Consider the following 23,620-nt stretch of genomic DNA (forward strand, 5'->3'; position numbering starts at 1 on the left):
ATCTAGCACTCAGGAGGCAAACTCAGCCTGCTCTACATAGTGAGTACCAGGCCAGCAGGGTTGAATAGTGAGACCCTGCCCAGAGAGACAGACAGACAGAGAGACAGACAGATAGAAAGGTGACTGGGTCACCTGTACTTGAAAGTGGTAGAGATGCTCCTGGTCCTAGGTGGTTCCCAAGAGCGCTGTCTTAAAATCCCTCAGTCCCTCTGGCCTCCTGCTTTGCAGCAAGATCTCTTCTGCCTATATGTGCTCCTGTCACAGTTTCATCTTCCCTCTCCACAAGACAGATTGGCTGCCCGAAGCTAGACTTTCAGCCTCCCAAACTGTTTCTAAATAAACCTCTTTCCTTTGGTATTCTTCACAGAAAGATAAGGCTTAATTCAAGAGGGAAGGGAAAGCGAAGGAGGCCTAACCTACCCTAAAGAGAAGCAGAGGGGCAGAGGAATGAGACAGGTCTCGGAGATGGAGTGAAGGGTCTGGAGGTGCCCCACACTGTGGGGGAGGGGGGATACACTGGTAGACAAGAATGGAGCCTTTCTGCAAGACAGCGTGCAAACAGCACGCGCTAAGGGTGAGTGAGGTCTTTAGGAAGTCTCTACCACATGGCTCCTCTGTGTGCCTCGAGGCAGGTCTGGCCTGTTAATGGTGGGGCTAGGAGAAAACCAGAGTGGAAGAGAACCTCCCCAGTGCAGTTTCCCTGCTCTTTAAGAGAAACACTTTTAGCTTCCCAATATGGAGTAGAGCACACGACACTTGTCTTTCTGGGCCTGGCTTAACTCCTCTACAGATATCCTCTAATCCAATTCATGTCACCAAAGACATCCAATTTTTGTGGCTGATAGATATAGTGTACCACAATTTCCTTTACCCATTTATCGGTCAATGGCCACTTGGGTTGCTTCTGTTTCTTGGCCACTGTAAATGGTGCTGGGGTGAGCACAAGCTTGCTGGTGCTTCTTTGGCAGATTGACTCCATTTTGTTGTCACGTTCCTAGTTAGGCTAGGACAGGAATGTGCGCTGACTTATGCTTCAAGGATGGGGACACTTTGGTCCACACAGAGCCTGGCATACAGGAGGGAGGAGTTATGGTTGCCGCTGTCGTGAGATGTGTCATCCACACAATGCAAAACCCGGCTTGGACCACAGCAATGCTGAGAGTATTGAGAGGAGACACCACAGAGGCCATCCATAAGCCCACTTCACGTGCAAACGAATGTCGGAGCACTTTCCAAGCTCCTTGGCCCTGAGCATCTCCACGTGGTGGCGGTATTGACTGAAAAGCAGAACCCAGTCACTAAGAAAGGCCAAGCAGTCTAATGCCTTCAACTTCCTGCTAAAGCCTGGGATCCAGAAAGGCAAGCATGAAGCTGTAGGTTCTGACCTCCTGTGCTGGCAGGCTAGGATTCTAGAGAGCCTCGTCGTCGTTGTGATATATATATTTTTAATTCCAAATTCCGTTTTCTTATGTGATGCTCTAGCGATGGCCCTTTGTTTTGAGAATCACAGAATTCCAGGATTCAGGGGTTCTGTCTAAGCGGCTGCTTGAGCCCTGGGATCTCAGTCGGGTGCTGCTGGCTTGTGCACTCATCCCTCCCACCGCAAGGGATTTGCCGCCAGCTGGAGGCGGTGTCCTGTGCCCATAACTCTGAGATTCTGTCTGGTTTAATCTTCTGTGTAGAGATCCATGGTGCCACACGCCTGCACAGAGGGTCCCTGCAAAGACAACTCCCAGTGACGACAGTACTGGGCTTGCTCTCAGGAGACTCTGCCCTAAATGAAGAGGGGAGGGCTGGAAAAGCATCCAGACGTCCAGGCTGGGCTGTCAAGCAGACGGAAAGAAGAGGGTGTAGAGCACAGAAGGGTGCCTGGGGAAGGGACCCCTAGATTAGGATCTCGACTGGTTCTCCTCACTCTGCCTCGTCACCGGGAGCCCAATTTTTCTGTATGGGGAGTGCTAGCCCAAGCTTCTGGTTACTTCCATAGTATCTGAGATAGCTTCGGTATAATCTGAGTGTGTTTTCCCAGGCTTCATAGACTGAAATTTAATCCTCCTTGTGGGCTCTAAAGAGGGTAGAAATCTAACTGACGTTTCAGTTAGATAATGTAATGTTTAGAGGTGGAGTCTTAGGGGGATGGTTAGGCTAGATACAGTCCAGAGAGGGCCCGGTGAATGAATAGCAGTGAATTTATAGGAATAGGGAGAGGACCTTGAACAGACACATACATACATACATACACACATACATACATACACACGAATTTTTAAAAATTATTGAGGCACCCCTCAGCTGCGAACCTCCAGGTCCATGATCCCTTATAAGCTTTTTTTCCTTCAAAGTTGCCCAGCCTCTGATACCACATTGTAGCAACAAAAACCAGACTAAGATACAGTTAACACTGATAAGACTAAAATAGTATTCCGGAAGGGCCATTTGGAGATGTGAGTATGAGAGGAGGAAAGCCCAGAAACTGAGAAAGAGAAGCTTCCTTTTCTCCTGTATGATCTCTCCAGGAGCAGCAATGGGAAAGCCAGACATCGCATCTACCGTCTTCATTTGGAAATGGGTGTCTCAGAGGTCAACTCAGAAAAACAGCCGTGCATGGGGGAGTGGGATGGGCTCACATCAGCTCACCAGCTTTCTCACCGTTGGGCTCACAGTGTGAGGTTTCCGTCCAGCACGGCAGGAGCCTGAGGCAGGTGCTCACTGTGTAGAAGCAGCCAGGAAGCAGAAGGCGATGAGTGATGGTGCTCAGCCCAGGACCCTGGGATCGCGCAGCCTCGAGAGAGGACAGGGAGCACAGCGGTGTGGTTGTGTTCTCATCCTGCTAGGGCATTAAGAATTATTCTCACTGGAAACCCATATTACGCCAGGAATTTTCCCAAGAACCGAGAGAACATGGAAATCTAACAAGGGGGGGGGGTCAGAATTAGAGGAGATACGGTAGCTCCCTGTAACTTTGGGAAACACTTTTGGAGGAAAAAGAAAAAAAAAAAAGAGGAATGTATAAAACCACCACCAACAACAACCGAGTCCTGCATAGGGTAATTTCCCCTCACGTACCTGTAATGAAGTTGTATTTCTAAACCGGGCATACTAGGACCTTAAACAACCAGACTCAGAATAAACGGAACAGTCTCCTTCCTCTCAGCTCTGAAGACAGACCACTCAGTCTTATTTGGTTTGTTTGTGTGGCTAGTTGGTTGGGTTTTTTGAGACAGGGTTTCCCTGTGTAGCCTTGGCTGTCCTGGACTCACTTTGTAGACCAGGCTGGCCTTGAACTCACAGAGATCCACCTGCCTCTGTCTCCCCGAGTGCTGGAATTATAGACGTGCGCCCCTACGAGCGGCTAATTTTCTCTCCTAATTGAAAACGTTTACCATTTTAATAAAAGGAAACACTTTCTAGCTTCTCTTTGACACATTTGAATGCCAGCCTCACTACTCTTTTGGGTCTGGAGTAAAGAAAGGGTCACTCAAATGGGAGCGCAGTGGTAGGGATACTGCGCTCTCGTTACAGAGACTTGAGACGAGGGTAGAGTTCACAGTGTGGTATTTTGGGCAGTGAGGGAATGAGCTGAGAGACATTCCACAGGGGAGAGGGTCAGATTTCATCACACTGCACATCACGGAGGGAAATTTGTTTATTTCTGGAATTCTCCCCACAGTGTTTCTGGACTGTGTGACTGAAACCATCGAAAGTAAAACTTTGAATAAAGGCTGGGGAGAAGGGGTGAGAGCACATTAATTACCATAAGCTAAGACAATAAGGCACCCAGAAGCAAAGACATCACAGTCAGGTCGTCCACAGCCTTGTCAAGATCAGCCTTGGCTACAGGAGCTCCCAATGTCACAACAAACAAGAAAACGTGGAAGGAAAGAAGGAAGGAAGGAAGGAAGGAAGGAAGGAAGGAAGGGAAGGAAGGGAAGGAAGGGAAGGAAGGATGGGTGGGGTGGGTGGGCCTAATCTGACAGGAGAAACACACTGAGCCAAATCAGCAGGACAAGATGCTGAATCAAGGGACGTGGCTGAGGAAGCAGAACACCCAGACAGCTGGTGGGCACAACACCATAAGCGGAACAGCTGCTAGGGCTGCACCTGCCTGGCACAAGGCCAGACAGCAAGCAAGAGTACAGTGTAATAACTCACTGCAGGAGCTGGGAGCAAGCTGGGAGACGGGGTATAGAGCACACACAGACCGTACAAGCATCCTCTCGCAGAAGGCAAAGTAAGGTGGACCTCAAAGACAGGCTACCGAAGCTGTAAACCTTGCTTGCAGAGGCCCTGCAGAGACAGACCCATGTCAGTGATTGCCACAGACACAGCGGTGGGAGTGGCAGTACTGCTGGTTCCTGAAAAAAGATGCAGGGGATGGAGGGGCAGAGACATCATAGTGGAGAGAAGGTGCAAGAAGGAAAAGCAATCCTAGATGAAAAGGAAGCTCACCGGCTAGGAAGAAAGGAAGGGCAGGGCAGAACAAACCACTTAGACGGGTGTGTGTAACACAGATGGCTGCTACGTGCCTTAACAGGAGGCTAGACGTGAGTAGAGGGAAACCGGAGTTCAAGGTCAAGAGAGTTCACTCTTCAAGGACAGCTCCAGGAGCAGAGGTGGCTGAATCGTTTCTTTTCCTCCTCTCAGCTCTGCACAGCCACGTGCTGGGGCACGGTCCCACCTGCTTGCTTTAGCGCTATCTTTCTAAAAGTGAATGCCAAGACAGGCCGGGGTGCCCCAGAAAGCTCCAAGTGTGGTGCAGAATGCTGCCCACGGATCCCTGTCAGGGACAGGCATGCTTCATTTTAGTGCAGGGGGTTCTAAAGTCCTCTCTAGCATCTTGTCTCTGTGAGACTGGGCTCGGAGGCTGTTCCTACCGTTTAAAGAAAAGGTGGTGCACACATAAGCCTACAGATGGAGTTTTTGGTCTGTGGGGACTGCAGTTGTTGAAGAATGAAAGTGGCCGGGTGCAGTGCTACCTGCCTTTAATCCTCCAGCTCCGGAGGCAGAGATTGGCAGATATCTCTGAATGAGAGTAAAGACCCTAGTCTACACAGCGAGTTCCAGATTTACAGAGACCTTGCCTCAAACAGCTACAATAAGTGAAGTTCAAGTAGCAGGTGTGGCTGGCATGATGGCTAAGTGGTTAAGGGCACAGCGCTTCCTGAGGACCCAGGTTCTAGTCTCAGCACTAAATGGTGGCTCACAACCATTTGTAATTCCACTTCAGGAAATTTGATACCTTCTCCTGGCTTCCTTCCCCACGGTGCACAGACATACATGTAAACAAAATACCCGTACACAAAAAGCAATTAAAAAAGGGGGCGTGGAACCAGAGCAATAGCTTGATGACTAAAAGCTCCGGGTGCTCTTCCAAAGGACCTGGGTTCAGTTCCCATCGCCGACATGGTGGCTCACAACTGTTTGTAACTCCATCTTCAGAGGATCTGATACTCTTTCTGGCTCCTATAGACACTACACATACATGGTACAAACACACACACACACACAGACAAAATTCTCATACACATAAAATTTAAAAAAACAAAAATAAGGAGGCTCAAAAGAGGACCCCGTGATCGAAAGCAGTTGCTGCTTTTACTTATTATCTGGGTTCTATTCATAGTACGCTCACCTCACGGTGGTTTACCAACACCTATAACTCCAGCTCCAGGGAATCTGATACCCACTTGTAAACTCCTTGGGTACCAGGCACAAATATATGCATACATTCAGGGAAATACTCATATACATAAAAACTTAAATAAAATAAAAATATTAAAATAGCATGTATTGGCTGTGGCTGTGGCTAGATGTCAGAGGGCATGTGTGCAAATCCCTGAGGATGGGTAACTTCTGAATATTGCTTGGATCTAGGAGGTTTCTGTTGTTTGCTTGGTTGGTTGGTTGGTTGGTTTTGTTTTTCAAGACAGGGTTTCTTTGTGTAGCCCTAGCTGTCCTGGACTCGATTTGTAGACCAGGCTGGCCTTGAACTTACAGAGATCCACCTGCCTCTGCTGGAATTAAAGGTGTATTCCCCCACACCTGGCTAGGTATTTCTTCTAGGCTAGGTTCAGAGAAAACTTTGAAACTCTCTACCTTTGAGGTCAGAGGACCCAGTCCTTCGAAAAGGTCACAGGAAGGACACCACAGGGTCGGTCAAGGGAAGTTCCTGGAAGGAAGGAAGTATCTGAGAGGCTGCAGGGTAGAAATGAAGGCGCTGCCTCTTCTGTCCTTGGGATCCCATCCTGCCTGCTCACTAATCTCTTTGTCTGGACAAAAATGATTTCCCTCCAGGACCACGCATAATGGTGTCTTTTCTCATCAAAACCACGGTCCCTTGAGGCTCGGCTCCAAAGTGGTTTCCACAGGGAAACCTCAAACACCCTCCCTTGGTCACCACAAACCATGTGCAATACTGGCTCGGCGGCCTCCCCCATGCCCCTGTCCTGTCCTAGTTCAGCTCTCTCCATTGTGCTGGGACAAGGCCTGTGGTTAAAGGGACTAGGTCTCACTATTCAGCATCTACCATGTATTCACCAAGTGACCACTCTGTGACCAGGGTACAGATGCTGTCCTACTCCCTCACATACTTGGTTTGAGGGCACACTGCCTGGTAAAAAACAGTTCCTTGGGAGACAGCAGAGGGCGCTCCCAGGAACACCCTGATCTCCAGACAAGGAGGAATCCACTGGCAATGCAAGTGCACCCAGGAAGAGACAAAATGTAGGTGTGTCATGGACTGCACAGCCCCCCGCCCCCCCCCCCCAAGCCAGGCTGTTAGTCAGAGGGCACAAAGAAACACTGGGAGTGATGGCACACAGCTGCTGCAAAACAGGGGCTGAGGCAAATGGAGAGCAAGCCTAAGGCCAGACTAATTCAAGTAGTGAGTTCCAGGCCAAACAAGAAAGGTAGGCAGGCAGGAATGAAAGGGCAAACGTAAGTGGCAAGCAAGGAAAGGAGGAATGACAAAATGGAAGGATGAAAAGAGAGAACCCCAGCAGTTCCAGTGTAGTAGAAAAGCTCTCTAACTCCAATGGTCCACACTAAGGGAGGACTCATCCTCCAGGCTCGTGGAGGCTGCTTTTCTGCTGCCCAGAGATGATGAGATCCAGACGAAGGCACGGCCTCTCACGTCTTGGTGGTTGCCTACAAATTCTGAGCAAGCCTGGTGCAGGGTCCTCAGGAGGGCTAGTGATCCCTCAAGTGTGTCCTCCTACCTGGCGGGGGGGGGGGGAATTCAAGGTGCTCTGGCTCTCCTCCTCTCTCTCCTCCCTCTAGCTGGCTGTGCAGGGCCCAGTACAAATGCGGGGAGCCAAGGAAGAGCCTCTCTCTGCACTGCCCTGGATGCTCCCAGCCCAGCAGCAGCCCCCGCTGGCCCTGGCTCCGTTAGCTCCACTGTCCTGAGGGGATGGTGTGATGACGATCCAGTGAAAGCTCAGCGAGACAGAGCCCCACCTACAAGCCCTGGTGGGGACAGAGCTTAGATCTCAACTCCTCCGCTTCCTCTGTCCTAATAGCAGGGTGGGGTCCTGGGCTTTTGGTGCCCACCACCCACAGGTGGACTACAGGTGGCCTCTCAGAGAAGATGGGAGAAGCTGAGGGCCCAGAGAAAGGCTTTGCAGACAGGAAGGGTGGGTGGGGCGGCCTGAGAGAGCAGAACCTAAGCCTCATTTGGTGGCACCTGTAAAAATTCTCCGGAGAACAAGGATGCCTCCAGCTGGCTGGTACTTGCTGTCCCCTCCTTTGTGTCTGGAGAGGCAGCAGCCTCCGGAGTGCTCCTCACCATCGCTCTAATCCCCAGACCGCATCACTTGGAAGGTGGAGGTGCTGGAAGCCTGCCTGCTGGGCTCAGCTAACCCCCCCATCCTTAGCCCAGGTTCCCCCAGTAATTCGATAATTGGGTGGGATTTTCACTAAGAGAGAGGGAAAGTCCAAAGTACTGATGAGCCAGCTCTCCTCCCTCCGTGCCTCATTCCACAGCTCTCCCCTCCTTCCCTCTGAGAGTAGGGGTCTAAGTCGCGACTGCTCAGACTAGGGAGGGTGGACAAAGGCCAGATTTACTTAGACTGTGCAGCCTTACAATGGTGGCACATAACAAAAAAGAAAAAGAAAGAAAGAAAAAAAAGAATGGTTCTCTCTCTAAACTTGGGTCTTGTGATGGCATATCCAGGTGCCTCCTGGAGCCAGGGTCTATAAAACCACGAGTGACAACCTCAACATCAGCTCCCTTGACAGATGGTAAACCCAGTGTGGACATTGGGAGGAAGGGGGCAGGCTTTAGGAAGCAGCCTGCCTCTCTTTCTCCAGTCCACACTGAGCTTACCGAAACAGCTGGGCATCTTCTGCTCTGAGAAGCAATCTTGCACAGCTACACACACACACACCGGAGACCACTTTATGTTCTCACCCCAAGCCACAGGCTGAGTCAGGCTGAGTCGACTCAAGACCAAGGGCTCTAGAAACGGGCAGGTCACCGGGTACCAAGCCCAAAACTCGCATTTGTAGCTCTGTCACGGTGGCTCTTTCCTCACTTCAAAACGCCACAAAAAAAAAAAAAAAAAAAAAAAAAAGCCTGCTGAGTTTCCTTTACAGCCTCGAGTGCTGAGGACCAATCCCCGGTGGGACGTGCCTCTTACCTGTTACGCCTTTGGGTGCCCCGGGGAGAGGCTGGAGCGCATCCAAACTTGTACCTTGTCTTCAAATTACAAAACTCCCTAGGGTCTTTTGCTGGGCTACAGCATTCTACGAATGGCCTCAGTCAGGAGGAGTCAGCGTGTATGACTTTGGAAAATTCACTTTGCCTTCCCAATCAGCCAAAAAAATAAGGTCTGCCGAAATTGCCAGGGTTGTTATTATTATTTTCCTTTTCCCTGAGCAGGCTGCTACTGCCTTGAACTAGAAGTGATGGTTCCGGAGCCTGAGCCCTTCCCGTGGATTTCTGTGTTCCCTTCCCTGGCAGGATAGGAGGGAGAGAGCAGAGGTGTCCGTACTGTCCTTGGACTCTGTAGCGGCTACCTGCCCTCGGGGGTAGGGCAGTGGTCCCTGCGCAGGGCGGGGGTGTGGCTGCAGACTGGCGGCTAGGACAAGGTGAAGGGTACGGGAGCGTCAACGCTTCAGGAGCAAGACACAGGATGTGGCAGAACCGGGGGAGAAAGCGCCAGAGGCGGGCTGTGTGCCTTGCCCTTAGCTGAGGGAGCGCGGAGCTGGAACCGGGGGCCTGGCAGAACGACCCCAGAGGCTGAGACCGGGAAGAACCGAGCCCAAGCCCGAGGACCACGCATTGCAGTTCCCAGCTGGCACAGGGGGGCCCTGCCAGGCCGCTAACCCCGCGCCCGAGGCGCACCTGGGCACCTCTAACCCCCGGCGCTCCTCGCACTCCGGCGCGTACCCGCAGCGCCCCAAGCACCCCGCGAGCATCCCGGCGCCCCCCGCACCCCCACCCCCGGGCACGCCGACCCACCCCGGGCCCCGCACGCACCTTCCACACCGGGTCACCCGAGCGCCCCGCGCCCCGTCGGCCGCGGGAGGGGCCGGCCCCCGCGAGGCTCCGGAGCCCCCGGGGCCCCGCCCGCCCCCCGGCCGCCCCGCCCCGCCCCGGCCCCGGCCCCGGCGGGCGCCCCCCGCGGCGCTGCCCCGCCCCCGCCGCCCCGCGCCGCCCAGGGCCTCGGCCCGGCCGCCGGCCCACCTGGCGCAGCGCCGCCCTCGGAGCCCGCGTCCCGGTGCACACCCGGGAACCCCGCGCGCCCCGCCGCCGCAGAGGTTCCCCGCGCCGCCGCAGCCGCGCCACCTCCGAGGGCCGGGCCAGCCCCGGCGCCCCGCCAAGCCCGCGATGGCTCCTCTCGGATACCTCTTGGTGCTCTGCAGCCTGAAGCAGGCGCTGGGCAGCTACCCGATCTGGTGGTGAGTGAGTCTCCGCGCGTTCGCCCCGGCCCCCCGGGGCCACCCCTGGGGCAGCCGCCCCCCACCCCCCGGGGCAGCCGGGCCCCCACCGTCGCTCAGCGCCCGGGCTGCGGGCGGCTTGGGTTTTCCTTGGCCGCCGCTTGGTGCTGTTCGGGCCGCAGCTGGGACGCCGCTGGCGGAGCTTCCGGGGACACCGACTCCCCTGGCAGGCGGGGAGGGGGGGGACAGTGAAAGTCTGTGCCGTCCCTGGCGTCGAACAAGAGTGGCGGAAAACGGGTTAGCACATGACACCGACGCCGAGGCGATGGTCGAGGAAAGAGTACAGAGGGGCAGCAGCGCGAGGCAGAGGGACGCTCTTCTTGGGGACCCTGTCTTACACACACACACACACACACACACACACACACACACACACACACACACACAGATGCACGCACGCTTTAACACCCAAAAAATCGGCAAGACAAGACCGAACAGCTCGGGGCAGCGCGGTTACGTAAAGCCAGCCGGAGCCCGAGCCGGGAGTGGCGCGGAGCCTGCGGCGAGCGGGGCGCACCGGAGCCAGCCCGGGGCCCCGCGCGCGTCCCCCCGAAGCTGCTGCTGTCGCTTCTTCGAGGCGGTCGGGTGGCAGGGGTCGCTCGGCCGTCCGCGGCCCAGCTCGATCCGCCTGGCGGGGGGGCGCAGCTGCCTGGAGGGGTGAGCGGGAGGGAAAGCGAGGCTCTGCGTCTCCCGGGGCCGAGAGGCCGAGGGGACCCGGCCCTGGTGAGGCTGGCCGGCGTCCTCCACTCCAGAAAAGGAGGCTGCCAGGCCGAGGAGACCCTTCCCGGCCTGGGGAGGGGAGGAAATGGAGCGGAAGGAAAAGTGCCGGCCCCCGGGGGGCCCTGTGTCCTCCGCGAATACCCCGAGGGGAGGGGAAGCTGGGGTGACCCTTCCTCGGGGCGTTTGGTGGACACCCTCCTCCCGGCGTGGGGCGCGAGGCTTAAGGCCGCGATCAGACGCGCAGAGCTCCCTCGCGAGGAACGCGAGCGCCCAGGGGCCCGGGCGCGCCGGCGGCGAGGCTCGGCTGGACAGAAGCCTCCCCACCAACGTGCGCACACGCCCCCCCCTCCGACGGCTTGCCTGGAATTATAATAATTACGCCGAGGGGAAGGGGGGACCCAGCGAGCCGACGTACATCTAATCCGATAATCATTTTTCTCTTGGAGATGCTTCAGGGGAGAGAGGCGCGGAGAAGCCCGGGGAGGGGGCGCCGGGCCGAGCCGCGCAGGGATGCAGGGTAGGGGCCGGGGAGGCCGCCGGGCGGCGGCGATCCGGCCGAGCCTCCGGTGGGGTTCTTGAGAGCCGGAGCGGCACCTGTGGAGCCCCGTGGCCTCCGGGAGCCAGGGCCGCGACGGACGCGTCTGGGAACGCGGACGCCCCGGGCGCGCCCCGCCGTCCGCGGGGAGCCGGGGGCCGCGCGTCCGGGGGAGCCCCGCGGGCCGCCCGCTCCTGCGCCAGGCTTCTAATTAGACCCCGCCGCCGCTCAGCTCCCGGGCTCAGGAGGAAGCGCCTTCGCCCCCGCTCCACTCCCATAAAGAAGGGCCTTGTCGCCGGCCTCCTGGGCTAGCTACCCTGCGTCCTGAGATTTCTGTCCCTAGGGTCGTGGAGGGGGGAGGGGTGGGCGACGTCTCTAGTCGGGTCCACCCAGGCCAAGAGGGAGTCTAGTTTCCTTTTCTCCTTTTCACCTGGGCTGTTAGACCCCCTCGGGTGCATGCGGCGTTCTCCAGGTGAGAGGGGAGGGGTGTGAGAGGAGCGAGGCCCTTCGCTTTCCCACACCTCCCCTCAAAGGACCAGGGCAGCCCTTTGGCCCCAGAAAGCGATACGGAAGTCCACCTGGTATTCATAGGGGTGGGTGACAAGGGCCACCTCTCCGCCCACCCCCTACTCCCACTTTGTTCTCTGTAGGATTCTCACACTTAGCAATTCTGCTTCCTGAGACGCAGCCTCCCCGCCACCACCACCACCGCCACCACCACCACACACACACTCTGGGATGCTAGCTTCCTAGGGACAAGACCGAGCTCTATTCCCTCTCAGCCCCCGGCAAGCTCCGAGTGTCAGTTGGAACGGGCATGCTGGCAGAACGGAGAGGAAGGGTCCCTAAAAGGCAGCAGCGGCTGCAGCCACTTTACACAGCGTGTGGAGGCTGGCTTTTTAATAAAGGTCGCTTGGCGCTTTCCCTATCCAAGCCTCAAGTGTCTCCTCTTTTCTCCTGCCTACACTCCGGGTCCTTGATGAGGCATAGCCCCCCAAATGGAGGGACATCATGGTCACTGCCGGGTGGGCTCCCGGTGAGCTTCACACAGAGGCCAAGGGGGGGGGCTTGTGAACTTTTTCTCCTGATTTGTTACATTTACCTTCAGCCTACCCACGGATGGTTTCACCTCACCTCCCACCTAGCCAGAGCCTGCCTCAGGTCCCCAGCTCCCCTTACCTGTGAAAGTGAAAGTGAGCGGCACCGAACTTCCTCACCTGGAGGAACAAAACCAGGAAATTTCAAATCAGGGGTAATTAGTCTTTTGACGTTGGTGTGGCTCTGGGGGGTGGGAAGGAGGGGAAGGAGAGAGGAGAAAGTTGGTACTCCTCTGCTCCCTGTGGGACGGAGAAGGTCCACCACCTCCTCAGGACCTGCTCTGAGGGATGGTGTGTTCAACCCCAACGCCAGCCCTGATACCGCAGAGAGACAGGCCTATCCAAAGTCAGACCCCCTCCCAGAGTCTCTGTGTTGGCATCTTCAGGTGGTCCGGTAAGAGGCAGGCAAGCGGACCAGACCAAGTCCCACAGGAAGGTTCTCTTTGCCTTTTCCCTCCCCGCCTTTGACAGACTGTCTTCTCTCGGTGTTAGAACTGATTGGAAGGAGCTCACGGGAAGAGGAGCAGAACCACCAGGCTGAAAGAGTGTGGACCCGGACAGAGGACAGTCCTCACAGACACTGGAAGAAATTTAAGATGCCCAGGAGTTGCAATACTGATAGTAATGGTGATTTGCCTAGCGTCTTGCTTTCTCCTGCTTTGTGGCTGGGGAATTGACTTTATTCAAACTTAGAGATTCCTCTGGGCCCTCCTTGGGCTACCCTGCCGCATTGCCACCCTCGCTGGCCACTTCTTGCCTCAGTTCTTCGTTCTCACCCCAACACTTACCCCATACTGTCACTGCCACCTGGGCTTCCTGTGTGTGGCTGCTTCCCTGCTCCTGGCTCCCTTACTTGCGGGAGAGCCTGCATGCCAGCTCCCCTTTCTCCGTCCTTCCTCAGGGCTCCTCTCCTATGGACAAGTTCCTGTTGGACCATGGGTCCCTGGGTATGGAAAGCACACTGCAGATCAGGTGGGGCACAGTGCCCAGCTTTCAGTAGCTCCTAACAGTGTCCTCTCTGGGGTTCTCCCTGGTGTCCCCAAAGCTGCGTGCTGTGTGCCAGGGGCACCTTAACGAGCCCCATTTCTTTAGAACCAACTCTAGCTCCTCTTCTCAGCACCTAGGTTCCTCTGGCTTGTCACTGTTCTCTGCAACCTTGACCACTATGCACTGCTGGGCACAGACAGCCTCCTAGGAGGCTGTCTTCTTAGCCTTCTTTCCACCCCCCTGTGGCCCAGTGACGGCTGACAGCAAACTGCCCCACAGTGGAGACAAAGCCTCCTGGTGGAGCACGCAGGGTAGATGAGAGAGTCGAGAGGGCTGTGTGACGAGGAGGTGGATGATCCAGCGAGGCTCACCAGGTTGCCAAGGTGAACAGGTGCATAGCTGTTGTGTGGAGCAGACAAGGAGACGAGAGAGAGAGGCCAGCTTGGCAAAGACAGGTAGACTGAGGAAGAGTCAGCTAAATTTCTTGGTTTCTTGCAGGCAGGGCTGCGGAGCGTATCCAGAGCTGTCATTTATGAGCCTTCATCCCAGTCCAGCCATTAAAGCCCGCTCTCTCCCTCATCTTCTTGCTCTTTCCCATCTGCCCACCTGTCTCTCACTTTTCTATTTTGCTGTTCCCTCCCTCGCTCACTACCTCCATCCTTCCCTCTCTCCCTTCTTCTTCCCTTCTCTCACCTCTCTTGATCAGTAACTAATATAAAACCCACAAAGCAAAAGAAATCAAGACTGATTTCTAAGCAAATCAACACTGCTATTAGCATTGCAATTCATAAGGCACTGGGCTAGGGGATGCTTCCCCAGAACTTCCAATCATCATTAACAAGAGGAATATTCAAAGCCAGCCCTTTCCAGAGCCCAGGTTGCCCAACTCTTCCAGACTTTGATGCTCAAACCCTGCAAGTGTTATGGAGGATGTCTCCAAGGCTGGGTGTCTTCCTTCCACCCAGCTTCATGTCCCCTTAAAATGATTTTCTGTCTCATTTGCATACAGCTTCCCAGACTCCTTTGTAGCCAGAGCAGAGAGTGAGTCAATACAGTACCAGTGAGTTTACTCCCAGGCGATCTTCTAATGGCCTGGTAACATCTACATACACAGATGTTTGGTCCATTGTACAAATGTTTGGCCTGGCTGGGCAGTGGTGGCACACACACCTTTGACCTCAGTACTTGTGGAGGCAGAGGCAGACCAACCTGCTCTACAGAGTGAGTTCCAGGACAGCCAGGGCTACACAGAGAAACCCTGTCTCAGAAACAAACAAACAAAACCAACAACAATTTAGCCTGGAGACTCAACATTTTCTAGTCCCTTGGCAGCTCATCTATCCTTTTTCGGTATGGTCCAGGATTCAGGAAACAGGACTTAAATTTGTCAGCTTGGTCCTCAGAATATGATCAGTGGTTTTTGATGTGTGACCAGAGCCCACCTGTGAATGATCAGTCAATTGCCCGTGAAGAAACGTGTGTGTGTGTGTGTGTGTGTGTGTGTGTGTGTGTGGTGGGAGGAGGTGATATCATGGCAGCTTAATGTCATTGCACCAACAAGTCAGGTTCTTCTCTGGTTGGTCTTGGAAGCGTCTAAGCCTGTGTGCCAGCCTGAAATCGCTCAGCAGAAGCGTTCTTCCCCATCCTATACCTGGGTCCTAGGTGTGAGTACTACTGGGCCAGCCTTTGAGATTTCTGCATTTGCTTCTATTCTGGGAAGCTGAAGAATCAGGCTCTTAGGATGAGAGGCTTCGGGGAGGACCATTTGGGTCTCTAATGGGCCTCTGGAAGGAGGCCCTGGCTTCTGCTTGGCCTCAGAAGCTGTGGCCAAGGGTGTGGAAGCTGACATGGGTTCAGGGTGTGAAAAGGTACCAGAGTTTGACCTGGTACCAATCTTGCTATCTGGGACATGGTGAGCTTCAGAATCCAAGGCTTCAGAATCCAGAAAGGGAGCTGGCCACTTCCCTCCCGAGGGCTGAAAGTTCTAGGAGACTGTTAACGATGCCAGGGCCACATAGCCCAGTCCTCCTTAGAGTCCAGAAAGCCCTAAACTCCACATGTGCACTTGAAGGAAAATGTGTCCCTGTGGTGAGCTGTTGGACACATGCTGTATTTGTAGATAGTTGTGGAACTAAATTTCAGAGAAAAGACACAGGCCCATGACCAGAAAGGCTTTAGCCATGTGGGCCTGCCACCTGTCCTCAGGACCATTTCTCTCCCTTTGGAAATAGCACACTCCCTGTATCTGTCATCAAGGTTGTGACACCATCAAGCAGACTCAGTCAGGATAGCTTCCTTTGTCCTTCCTGGCCTTGCTTTTTGCCCTCTGCAGCCAATCAGTAAGGTTTTATTGAGTGGATGAATGGACAGGGCCTTTCCTGTGACAGACGGACACTGTACCTGAGGAGGACACAGCGACACATTTTACTATTTCCAATACCTTCCCCCATCCCACCACGTGACAACTTTTCAGCCCGGAGACCCAGGGGAACCTGGCCTCTGCCTCAGCCTAGGTCTCCCTCCAGGGCTCCCCAGGTGACACCCTGGAGGTGTCTGATACATTGGTGCTTCCACATTCCTTCACCAGCAGAACGTGCCGCTGCCGCCCAGGGAGGCTGGCAAACACATGGCCGCCGGCGCGGGAGCCTCCCGCCTGCCAGGACTCGCTCAAAGTATGTGTCAGTAATCCTGCTGGCCCGGCGGGGCAGGACAGGCGTTGGCTGGGAAGGCTTCAGGCAGGGCCCTGTGCAGCCTGGAGTGAGGACCTGGGACCCCCTCCCCAACTCAGAAAGTGCTGAATCTCGAGGGCTTCCACGGTCTGGAGATGCTGTCAATTTGTGGGAAGGCAGGCGATCGTTGGGGATCTCAGGAACACAGGTACCCCTGGGGATCTGGGTGTTTCCTGGGCAGCCTCATTCAAGAGCGGGGTGTGTGCATTGGTTGTCCATGAGCAGAGCGAACCTCCATACTCTGGGTCTCAGGTATGAGAACGGGAGCCTGGTGATGCCACCGAGAGGCCCAGTACTCCAAAGAGAAAGGCCCAAATGACTCCGTCAACCCACAATACGCTGGCCCTTATCTGTAGAGACCTCTCTACCCATGATCCTTCTTGTTTCCTCTGGGCCTGGGCAGAGCCTTGAGAATCCCACCTGCCAGGATCCAACTCCATGCTTACTGTGCCTGACTCCATGCCAGCAGGGGACAAGAGAAGTCAGGGAAGAAAGACACTTTCTGTACCAGATACAGATGCAGGGAGAGGTGGACAGGAGACAGCCCCAGACAGGCAGGTAGCAGGGCTAGCTTCCAGGAGTGGGGGGTGGGGGGGGTGGGCAGGGGTGAGCAGAGGCCCTGTCCATAGGTTGTGGCTCTCAGACTCTATAAAGTCAGAAAAGCAATGGAGTCTTGTATGTCTGACTCCTATCATGAAGCCTCAGCTGGAATACAGTCTCTCCACCTCATTGGATAGATAGGGAAACTGAGGCCCAGGACATGAAAGGGTGTCACAGTACTCAAGTGGTTAATAGCACTGCAGCCTGGGCCCCTCACCTATGCCTGTCCAAATGCAACTGGCCCCAGCACTGCTGCCAGCTTGCTTCCTCACAGCCCCTCTCTGCCATAAGCTTCCACCTTAAATGAGCGTGGGTCCCCTGCTGGCCCCAGGAGGCTGGACACCAGCTAACGTGGAACCCGTGCCATGACACAAGGATGGGAAAATTCGCTCGAGACCAAATAGAAGCTGGGGACCCTTGGCCCAGGGAGGCCAGTACTGGCCCAGGCTAGGCTGGCCTGCTGCCCATCTCCCAGTCCTGGGCCAGCCTCCTTCCTCCCCTGCATGTCACAGCCAGCATCTCTGCTCTATCCCTGGCCAGGTGCCCGGCCTTTCAACAGGAGCTAGGGAAGGAGGAGGGAGAAAAACCATTAGTGTTTGCAGGCTGGCAGGCGTGGCTCACGTGGCTGCAGCCACAGGATGAAACCCCAAGCCTACGGATGGGGCTGTGTTCCAAAACGGCATTCTGCATGCTCCAAGTTGAAGGCGATACCAACCCTTTTAAAAACAAACTATGACTAAGTAATAATAATAAAAAAAAAAATTAACAGCATTAGTGAAAATGAAGAGGAGATCTGATTGGTATAACACGCATTTTTTTTTTCCATTGGTATGGGTTGTTCTTGTTTGACCCACAGATACATGCCTTTGTGAGGATCCAGAGTTTCAGCCCTGCTTTCTGAGGCTTAGTCTAAACATCTGCACTTTGGGAACTTTCTGATGGTGGCCTTAGCGGTTACGTGGTGTTTGCAGTGCTGAGTCCACTACCTAACTTTGGCTGCCAATCCTGATGGGATCCAGGAAAAGGCTTCCTGGCTGGGGTGGGGGTGGGGGGATGTTCAGACCTCTCAGGGGAGTGACAGGGGAACACTCTGATTTGGGGGTGAAGGAGGTGTAATCTAGGGAACCTTGCAATGTGACATCCAGTTGGACAGTTAAAGTTCTAGCTGAAAGTAGAGGTTGTAGGCTTCTCCCGAGAGGCTGTCCTCCACCCTGGTTGGCAGAGAGAGGGGAAATGGAATGAATTCCTGCTGCAGTGAATCACAAAGGCCAGGTGCAGAGAAATGGGTGCAGTGAGGGTGTGCCGGCCTCCCAACTTCTCCCCAGGCCCAGGCAGGGCCCTCCTGCCCTAGCTGTTTCCATCACCCCAAGGCAGGGTTCAGACCTTCCAGTGACCTCCCAACTGGAGGAGCTGGGTATGGATTGGGAGTGGCTGGTTACAGGGTCTCCTAGTCTGAATACTGTCCTTGGTAAGAGACAGGGACACAGCTTAAGCCAGGGCACAGGGTCCTCTGAATTACCTTCAATGAGGGATCCCTTTGTTTGGACACTGGTTTACACCTGTGACAGGGTGAGGCCAGAGAGTTCATCAGACACTTCTGGGAGCTCAGGGTGGGCACTTGGGGCTTAATAAAGACTAGGCTCATGCTGGACAGAATGAAGGCCACCAGTTTGTCTGTCTGTCTGCCATCTCTCACGGCTTGTCATCAGGCAAGGGTGACTGACTGGCTAACTACCAGGGCTCAGGTTCCACTGGTTCTGGTCCTTTCTCCAACCCCTGATATCTCTTGAGGGTGTGGATCTGATAAGTCTTGGCCTTTGAGGAGGAGCAACGGCTCTAGAGAGGCCGGTGGAAGTCCAGGTGTCCACGGATGAGGTGGAGAAAGCATAAAAGGCAAGAGGTAAAGGCCCTTCAGGTCCCATGGAGGCTCTCAGGAGCTTTGCATTTGGACTCAAGCCTTGGGAAATTCCTTGCCTGTGGAGTATCTTTTGAGTCGTGGAACATCTGGCTGGAAGAGGCCTCAGATCAGTGGTTGGAAAGCCATGTTTCTGACACTGGGTCCAGTATGCTCTAAACAAGTCACCTCCTGTTCAGCTAGGGAAACTGAGGCTCCAAGAGTCTCAGAGGGCAGAACAGCATGGTGGGTAAGATGAGGGTTGGGGCTGCCACCCTCAGCTCCTCTGATGACTTACCATTGGCGGAAGCAAGCCACCTCTGTAATGCTGTGTCATTTTGATGTGGTGGCCGAACATGGACCCTGCTTGATGCATCTCTTTATATTGGACTCGTTCATAAATGCTCTTTTGCTAATACATTTTAAGAATGTCATAGTGTATTGGGGCCAAGATGATGGCTCAGTCAGTAAAATAAGTCCCTGATACAAAAGTACAGTGGCTTGTGTTTGAACCCCAGGACACACATAAAAAGTGGAATACAGTGGCATAGTTTCCAAATGCCAGTGTTGAGGAGGTAGGGACAGGCAGGCTCCTAGGGGTCACTGACCAGCTGACCTAACCTAACTAGTGAGCTATAGGTTCCAACGAGAGGCCCTAGAACAGAGCACAGGGTACATTTTCCCTAAGAAACGACACACAAGATTGACCCTGGCATCCAACGCATGTGTACACACCTGGACAGGAATGCATGAAGGGGTACCCTTGGGAGCCAGTGTGCTGGAACCACTGTTTTTGCCATGTTAACATGAGATCATGGCCCAGGCCCCACCCACCAAGCCTTGGTTTCTTGTCCCAGGTGGCCTTGGCTTGCACCTGTCCTAGTTTAGCTGGCTGGAGGGAGTCCCATCCAGGGTCTATGAAAGCGTCACCCGGGAGCTCCACCCAGGGGCACTGGATCAGAGGGCAGGCAGATGCAGGGCTGGGGTAACGATGAGAGGTTTGAAGGCTTGAACACAACATGAGATGATCTCTGGAAAGAGAGGTCCCAGGAAGAAAGCAGCAGGAAGGGGCTGCTGTCCACAGGCTAAGCCAACGAGGTGGTAGCCGGAGGTGCCCTAGAAGGTGGCATCTCTTAGAGATGATTTTTTTTTTAAATTTTTTTTCTGGGTGGGTTTTAGGATTCAGGGAAGGGTAGGAGAATCTGGTGCAAATGAGGACAGTGGGGTGCCCCCTGGTTCTTGTCAAAGCAGAACAGATGCACACAGATTTGAGAAACTTTCGCAGCTCACAGGCGTCAGCCAGCCTGGGGAAGCCACTTCTAGCCTCATTCACGTTGTCGGGCGTCATTTCATATGTTTGTAGGACAGAGTTCTCCAGCACTGGCTGGCCGTGGCTTGGAGCAGCTCCTGAAAGTTCTCTGGTCTTGGTTCCAGACACTTGGAGGTAAACTCCATGCTTTAGGCCCAACTTCTGAAAGCATACATAAATAGGTAACCTTAGACCTCCAGGCCTCAATGTATGCCCCTAAAGTCCTGGTAAGAGTGTCTGCGCATAGGTCTGGACCTCAGCACTATGGACACCTCAGAATTTGGGGTGTTACAAGGTTCTGGTCTTGGAGAGGCTCTGGGGGGTCCTAGGGAGCAGCCAATTCCTTCTGAGAGCCTGCGGTGGACATCCGAGCCCTTGAGTCATAATCCTGTGCAGCCTCTGGGTGCTAGTCGCATGCCCATGCTCCAGATGGGATGAGGAATGGGGTTCTCCTTCTGAGCTCTGCAGATGGCAGGGGAACCTCACCTTCAGTCATGAAAGGAGGCGACACACTGCTGTCACAGCCATGGTCTCTAACACCATTGAGGGAAGACAGATACTGTCATGGTGGGTGAGAGCCGGAGAAGAAATTACAGATGCTGTTGCTGTTTAGAGTTATGCCGAAGTCCAGCATGCACAATAGCATGAGCCCTACAAAATTCAAACTTGCTCTTCTTCCTAGAACTCCTGTTTCGGTTCGTCATAGCTGTATTGTCTCCACGTTCCTCCTGGACTATTTCTTTTCCTTTTTAATTTTAATTGCGTTTTATTTATTTATTGTGTGTGTCACTTGTGCACATACCACGGCGTGCTTCGGGTAGGGGTTGTCAGAAGACAATTTCAGGAATCTTTTCTCTCCTCCCATGGTGTGGATTCTAGGGATCAACCTGAAGTCTCTCAGGCTTGGCAACAGGCACCTAGACTCACTGAACTATCTCCCTACCCTGGAATGTGTCTTGATGACAGAGCCCTTGGCACTTAGGTTGTAGTCAGTTTCCCTTTGTTCCGGTGTTAAGAAAGAGTAAACCAGGTATGGCAATACTCACTTGTGATCCCAATTTAAGGAGGCTGACCCTAGAGAATCGTGTGTTTGAGGCTAGCCTGGACTACCCAGCAAGAGCTTGTTGCTTAGTAGTTGCTGCCTGACAACAACTCTCGTTAGCTGAGAAGGGGAAGGAGGAGAGAGACACTCAGGAAATGGGAAGCAAATGTCTGGGGGAACATGTGAAATAGTCCTGGGGAGGATCAGAAGTTCAAAGTCACCCTTGGCTACGTACGGAATTAGAGACCAGGACACAAGAGACTCTGTCTCAAAGGCATACATAAAAATAAATAGATAAATAAATAAATAAATATGTGTTTAACTCTGAACAGCCATCCCTCTGTATTTAAGGGCTCTGAAGGCATAGGCTTAGCCAGCTGAGAACTGAAAATTTTTGGAAAACTGGACATGGTGGCACGGGCCTTTAATCCCAGTACTTGGAAAGCAGAGGCAAGCAGATCTCTGTGAATGTGAGGCTAGCCTGGTCTACAGAATGAATTTCCAGGTGTAGTTTAATCAGTAGTGTGCTTGCCTAGCACACACAGCCCACACCTGCAATCTCAGGAGGCAGAGGCAGGAGGATGAACATTTCAAGGTCATCTTTAGCAACTTAACAAATTGGAAGTTAGTGTGGGTTATATGAGGCCCTGTCTCAAGAAACAAATACAGGCAGACAGGCAGATTGAAAGAAGTAAACAAACTAAAAACTAGATTGACCATCACAGCCCAGCTGAAATCCAGAAGTTTATGAACCTCCTTGACCCTACTCTTCCTTTCTCCATCATACAACAGGCACCTCTTTCTCAGCCCTCTCTATTTCTTTCCACAAAGCCTCTGTGCCTGGACTTTCCTGATGGTCCAACTCTCAGGGAACTGAGAAATGATCCAGGCTGTGATTCAAGGCGCTTACGTGCTCTTGGGTCCAGATAATGCTCTCTTCCACCTCCCTAAATCTATGAGAAGGAGCAGGAGAGAGCTTGCTGGAGCTGCCCACACCCTGGCCTCCTAGCTAGGAGATGTGGCGAGCAGGGACCTGCCCAGAAGAGGGGAGGCAGAGCAGGCTGACTCAGCATTCCTAGAGGAAGAGGGGCTGGGAAGCAGCCATGGACCTGGGAAGTCCCATCTCTGCCTTCCCTGGGGGCCACTCCCATCAAGGTGGGAAGGGAGCTGAGGTCTGACTACTCTATGCCAGCAGCAGCAGCTTCAGGGCTCTGTGTCTCCTTCTTCTCCTTCTCCTCCTTCTCCTTCTCCTTCTTCTCCTCCTCCTCCTTCTCCTTCTTCTTCTCCTCTTCCTCCTCCTCCTCCTCCTCCTCCCTTCTTCTTCTTCTCCTCCTCCTCCTCCTCCTCCTCCTCCTCCTCCTCCTCCTCCTCCTCCTCCTCCTCCTCCTGTAGCCCTGGCTGTTCTGATCTCACCCTGTAGACCAAGCTGACCTCAAACTCTCAGAGCTCCACCTGCCTCTGCCTCCCAAGTGCTGGGATTAAAGGCAGCACCACCATCTCCTGTCCCAATATCCTCTTCTTTAGCCCATCTTCCAACCCTGCATCATCAGAATCCAGGATGAGTGCTGTGTTCTCTTCTGGAATCTAATAAAGGAGACCACCCATTCCTAAGGACTGGCCACTGGCCCTGGGCAGTTCCTACTGTGAGGACAGAAATGGCCAGGTTCTCTTTTTTCTGCTATTTGAGAATGACTGTGCTTTCCATTTGCTCTATGTTTCCCAGTTAACTGCAGTCACGAAGTTTTTTATTTTTATTTTTTTTAATGGATATACAGATGCTGCTTCTCCGGAAGCTGTGAATGCAGCTCAGTGGGTAGAATGATTGCCTAGCATCTATGAAACCCTACATTTGATCCCCAGCACTGCAGAAACAAGTGTGGTAGTGCACAGCATGCAGGCAAAACACCCATACCATAAAAACAAACTAAAGATAAGTGTGTGTGTGTGTGTGTATGTGTTTAAAGAAAGAAATTGTACTTGGGAGGCAGAGGCAGGCAGATCTCTGTGAATCTGAGGCCAGCTTGGCCTACATAGTGAGTTCTAAGACAGACAGGGGTATGTAGAGATCCTGTCTCAAATTTCCACAGTTGGGAGAATCTTGGGGTGAGTGAGGGTGAGTGTGGGTGCAGTAGGGTCAGTGGGAGGGCTGAGGAATGGTGGAAGGAGAGCCAAAGTCCTTCTGGATCCACTATAAGAGGAGGAAAGCAAGTGGCCTTGATAAGACATGTTGGGACCTCTGGTTTTAAGGTGGTCACCTCAAAGTGTCATGATGGCAAGGCACAGCAGTGGCTTTCCTCCATGGTCTAGTCTCTTTATCTCTGCTCTGGGTACCTGGCCAGGCCCATCCTCTCTGCCATCCTTAAGGGCAAGGAGCATAGAACCCAATCCACTCCATATGCCCACATCTCCGGCCTCAAGCCAGGACCTTGGACAGTGGTTTCTTCATCTTGCCAACTGTCTGCTCACCCCATACTCAGAGGTGCCCATGTGGTCCATCTAGTGTCATCAGGGACACACAGGCCATGGTAGTCTGCACCTAGAGAGGAGAATGCAAGCTGATTCTTACTGAAGGCAGGGAAGGGGTCATCTTTGAGCCAGACTAAGCATGGAGGTCAGGGGCCTGGAGAAGAAAAACTCACAGCTACCTAGAGCAGAAGCAGGCAAGTCTGCACAGGGCTGGCCTTCCCACGAACATGGGGCCAATCATGGGTGGGTGTGCATGGAAGAAACCTGCCCACCCACTCCACAGGCCTTATTCATACCAAAGA

At 53.8% G+C, this 23,620-nt stretch overlaps 1 protein-coding gene across 1 annotated transcript in view; it reads left to right on the forward strand.

Annotated features, from left to right (window-relative positions):
- Window positions 1-9,730: 9,730 nt before the first annotated feature.
- Window positions 9,731-23,620, forward strand: part of Wnt3a (Wnt family member 3A) — a 45,629-nt gene continuing 31,739 nt past the window's right edge. Inside the window, exon 1 of the mRNA XM_060363641.1 lies at window positions 9,731-9,900. Within this exon, the coding sequence (XP_060219624.1) occupies window positions 9,830-9,900 (71 nt within the window). The 5' untranslated portion in view covers window positions 9,731-9,829. The remainder of the gene's footprint in view (window positions 9,901-23,620) is intronic.

This window comes from Meriones unguiculatus, chromosome 11, assembly GCF_030254825.1.
Source record: "Meriones unguiculatus strain TT.TT164.6M chromosome 11, Bangor_MerUng_6.1, whole genome shotgun sequence".
In the NCBI taxonomy this organism is placed as follows: Eukaryota; Metazoa; Chordata; class Mammalia; order Rodentia; family Muridae; genus Meriones; species Meriones unguiculatus.